The sequence below is a fragment of the Lithobates pipiens genome, unplaced genomic scaffold (genome assembly GCF_037356315.1).
Source record: "Lithobates pipiens isolate NorthernLeopardFrog02 unplaced genomic scaffold, aLitPip1_a1.2 Scaffold_1, whole genome shotgun sequence".
In the NCBI taxonomy this organism is placed as follows: domain Eukaryota; kingdom Metazoa; phylum Chordata; class Amphibia; order Anura; family Ranidae; genus Lithobates; species Lithobates pipiens.
The window spans coordinates 124,154,837-124,159,352 of NW_027507685.1; the positions used below are offsets into that span (position 1 = coordinate 124,154,837).

General features: G+C 40.9%; 1 protein-coding gene across 1 annotated transcript; it reads right to left on the minus strand.

The window, feature by feature from the left end:
• Positions 1-315: 315 nt before the first annotated feature.
• LOC143974505 (P2Y purinoceptor 4-like) lies at positions 316-4,211 on the minus strand. The gene is made up of 2 exons (XM_077475977.1): positions 4,020-4,211; positions 316-3,903 (listed from the first exon to the last, which is right to left on the minus strand). The coding sequence occupies exons 1-2, from the start codon at positions 4,166-4,168 to the stop codon at positions 2,826-2,828; spliced, it is 1,227 nt and encodes a 408-aa protein (XP_077332103.1). The 5' UTR covers positions 4,169-4,211; the 3' UTR covers positions 316-2,825.
• Between the last annotated feature and the right edge of the window lie 305 nt (positions 4,212-4,516).

Genomic DNA, 4,516 nt, shown 5'->3' on the forward strand with positions numbered 1-4,516 from the left:
CCATGCTGCAGTGTGACCCCAGCCTTAAGCTTGTTCATTTAAACCTTACCAATAAAACCTAGAAACGAATGAGTTACTATGCACAGCTGCACCATATTTTGTGTGAACCAGTGTTTACTGCCATTGTGTCCTGCTTAGGTCTCATTCACTCTGGCAATGGCATACATGTGTAGCACAGCCCCCTTGAGGGCTGCTTTGATTTACATGTTCATCTGCACTGACCTGACCTTGTGAACACTCCAACCCACCTGACACTCTGGGTTCAGACATCTTCTTACAGGTACCTTTAAATGTCACTCCAACACAAGTCAAATAGATATTCTTTTAGGTTTTACTGGGTAAAGTTATGTGTGCAAACGGGAGTTTATTGATCACCTGAGGTCTGGATAACTGCCAAGGCTCAGGTGAGGAATCCCCAAGAAACAGCTTAATTACAGCTTGATAGCAAAAATGCAAGATATACATATATACAGTGAAATACCAGCTAGAGAATAAAACAGGTGATTGTAAAGAATCCACTAGTTAATGCAATATGATACCACACTAAAAGGGGATCCCAGGCCGGCCTATTAAACCTTTACATCCTAATGAGAGATCAGATAGAATAGGAATAGGATGGGATCCTTTAACCAGTAGCAACAGCAATGTCTGGAGTACAGGCCTGCAGTAGCCATCACCGGCATTTTGAGCTCTTTAACTTATTTACAAGATACGGCACAGTAATGCGACAGTAAGCAGGGCAGCTTAAACTGGCAAGTGATATTCCTTAGAGTAGTTCAGGATATGGATTTCTATGTACAGTGTCTTATGTAATGCAATAAAGTGTTTCCATGGGCAAGGTGTCTGTACACAGTGTCCACATAAGATAACCAGTTAGGGATTGTGAACGATGAACGACTGCCCTCTCACCAACTGCAAAGCCAGATAGGATCCTCCTGAACAGCGATCCTGGATGAGATGTCTTTCTGGTCGACCAGCTGCTGGACATGGGCAGTCATTATATCCGTCTGAAGAGGTGGTGCCACAGTGATGTCTTGTGAACAACAAGCAGAGTTGGGCCCTCCAGGGCCAGGCTGGAGTCACGGGATGGTTTTGTGGTAGGCCACAGCCCTCTTGCCTAACAGTAGAGAGGTGTTCACTCGGTGAGGCCCAGGAAGAAGAGACCAGGAGCGGATCTGCTGACCCTTTCATAGTTCTTCCCAGAGGTCTGCTTTGCAGAGAGGCCTCTGGGATGTGTAGTCCAGGGGTAGTTTCACGACATAAGAATGGCTGCTCTAGAAACTACTAGTCTCACAACCCTCCCTGCTTGGCTCAAAGATATGATGTCAGTTACCTGAGCCCTGCACTAGAGGAACACAGGAATATATGGAGAATGACGGGGGTGGTCTGCGGAACAAGGTCACTGTAGTCCACTGTCATGCATTTACAGTATATGCCTTTTTAGCACATTTCTAAAAGCATATAATTGCATGTAATGATTTTTAAATTGAATAATTCACACTTTGGGGTGAATTTACTAAAGGCAAAGCACATGACTGGATAATAGAAGTCAGCAGAACTTCCCCTCATTTACTGGTTCTGGAGCAATTTTCTCTACAGAATGAAACAGTCTAACAATCTAAAAGCCCAGTCAGATTGTATGCTGAGTTTTTCCTTCAGATTTACCAAAACCATATAATATGAGGTCAAACCTTAGGAGTTTCAATGTGTATGCAATCAGGCAGGCCCTTCTACTACATGGTTTTGGTAAATCTGAAGGAAAAACTCAGCAGACGATCTGATAGTGTGTATGGGGCTTTACAGTCTATTTGCCCTTAGTAAATCCACCCCTGTGTGTTTACCTGCATTTAGGTGCACTCTGTTTAGCTGTGTTTTGGAAAAAATAGAATTCTGTGTGTCCAGGAGCAGATTAGATCGTCTGAATGCATGTGAAACCATGATCTGGGAAGCATGAAGTTTGCTTATATATCCTAGATCATTTTTTCTGCATTTAAATAAAATGTAGGATGCAAGTGTGAATTATTATGAATTGTTACGAGGACAGACATCAAAAAGTCCTCACAGAGGTTCTAATTGTTCCTAACTCTATGCGATACTAAAAAATAAATGTAGAATTGTTTAAAAAGTTACAATTCCTCTTTTAATCTCTTTGGGTCTCCAGCAAGTAAATACACTCAACAAATAATCAGTTTTGCTCATCCCTCAACCCACAATGAAAGTAAAATAAGCACAACACAATACCTGCTAATCCTGACAGAAATCTTGTGAGCTGAAGACTTCCCGTGCTCTCTGCCTATGCTTCACTGTTATAAGCGTTGTTCCTAAGGCCGACCATAGACAAGTCGAAAACTGAACGTTCTGTCGACCAAAAAACAAAAATGGTGCATACAAGTTTGCCATCATATGTTTCGTTTTTCTAAAAAAAATCCAGCATGTTGGATCAGGCACTTTCGATTGCTGCACAAAAATAGCTTTTTGCAACTAATGTTGAGAAAACGGAACCTGACGATCAACAAGAATTTTCGTTCAATTTTCGACTGGTCTTTGGCGTGTTTAACTCTCTGTGGATTAGAGAGCATCATTCCCCTCTGTTATGGAAAGGAATGGAGAGGGAGTCTTGTTGTAGAGTGATAATGCTGCTCTTCCATAGATGTAGTATGGTAAGGGAGTGTGGTAATCTTAGAACAGAATGTTAGTTATTGGCAGGATAACCCAAAGAATATAAAGGAAAAGGCCTGGAAAAAAATAAAACAAATACAGCCCCCAGATCTAAAGATTGGTAAGCTGAAATATATTACATTTTTGTTCTTGGATTTAGATTTAATTCACATCTCACTTTGCCCTTCAACTGATCCTGACAGACATGTTTTTGTAATGCTGTTAGTTGGGAGAGGGCCGTGAGTGTCTAAAGGAGGCTTATCTGTGTTATCGTGGGAAAAGTCTGTGATGTTTTGATGTCGTCTTTGCAGACAAGGACACCAACTTGTGAATATGCTGTTAAATCTTTCAGAAGTAAAACAGTACAGTATGGGATCCATATAACAATTTGTTCCAGACATTATCCAAGTGATGTAAAAGGCAACTTCAACGCTTTCCAGCAAAGAGCATAACGTTGGGAAGAACAATGTAATTGTAACAGCGATAGACCTAGTGATATGAGAGGGAATGTAGCAAATTATGAAAATTATCAGGGAGATAAGGATAGTCTGCACTGACTTGGACACCATGACTTTGCTGAGGGAGTTCATTGGGTTGACTTTGAGAATGTATTGAATCAGTAGAGCATAGCAGATCAACGTTATGGAAAAAGGAATAAGGAGACCAGTGAATAAGATGACCCAGTTCCAGGCAAAAAATAAAACTGTTTGATCTGTTTGATGGATGCTGAGACATTTCATAACTCCGTGGACCTCAGAAACTTTGATGGCAAAGAAAAATGGAATACCTTGACAAAGCAGACAACCCCAGACAAAGAGGCAAAGTTTTGTAATGAACGGCTTCCCATTAAAGGCCTGACTTTTGGGACTAGGGACAACAATGAAATAACGGTGCATGCTAATTAGGGTGAGAAAGTATATACTTCCATATGTGTGAGTGCTGAGCAAGAAGACTTTGAACTGGCAGAAGAACAACCCGAAGGTCCAGTGGTCAGTAATGTAGTAGATAACAAGCAGAGGAGCTGCTGGGGTGATGATGGCATCAGAGAGGGCCAAGTTGAACTGGAGAACCACCATTGAGGTCCATGGTTTAACCTTGAACCAGAATATCCACAAACTGATGCAGTTCAAAGCAAATCCAATGAAGAAGAAAAAACTCAAGAAGATGGGGATGAAGGCAGGAACAGGTTGTGGCTGACAGCCAGTGAAATTCCCAGAAGAGTTCATCATCTTTAAAGCCTGTGAACTAAACATAAATGAGAATTTTACTAATTTACCAAATAAATATACATATATTAATTTTTATTTTTAGATGCAGCCTTTACCCTCAAACATCTTACAATGCTTCTCTATTTTTCATACCTATAAATATGCCACAGAGCAAAAGAAGACAACTGACCAGCTAGAATTAATACAAATGGCTTGGCTTTCGGGCACAGACTGGAACGAGCTTCCTCCGTGAGCTGGATATAAGTTCTGCACAAAATTTCCCTTGCAAAACAAAGACTCATTATTGTGAAAAGTTAAACTTTACATGACATATTTCTGCAAACATTGATTTACAAAGCTTGAAATTACAAAACAAGGAACTTACTACCATAGGAGCGTGTACTGTATATAGATTTAGAAAACGAATGGGGTTTAAACACGATGAGACACCATTAGGGTTGCATAAGAGGTTTTGATATACCCACAGTAACCAACAACAAGCTGTGTAGGCAACACTGGCCATTGGCACTCTTCCGCCAACATTGTAAATTTTAGGGACACTTTTTTGGGCTGTAGGTGGAGTTGCATTATAATTAGGGGCGGGGCATGCATTTGCAGGCATAGCCTTGCCAAAATGGGTGTGGTTTGTG

Coding starts and splice junctions, on each gene's coding strand:
- LOC143974505 (XM_077475977.1), bottom strand. CDS start 4,168: ATGAGTCTTTGTTTTGCAAGGGAAATTTTGTGCAGAACTTATATCCAG. Junction 3,904..4,019: donor GCTCTGTGGCATATTTATAG/GTATGAAAAATA, acceptor ATTTATGTTTAG/TTCACAGGCTTTAAAGATGA.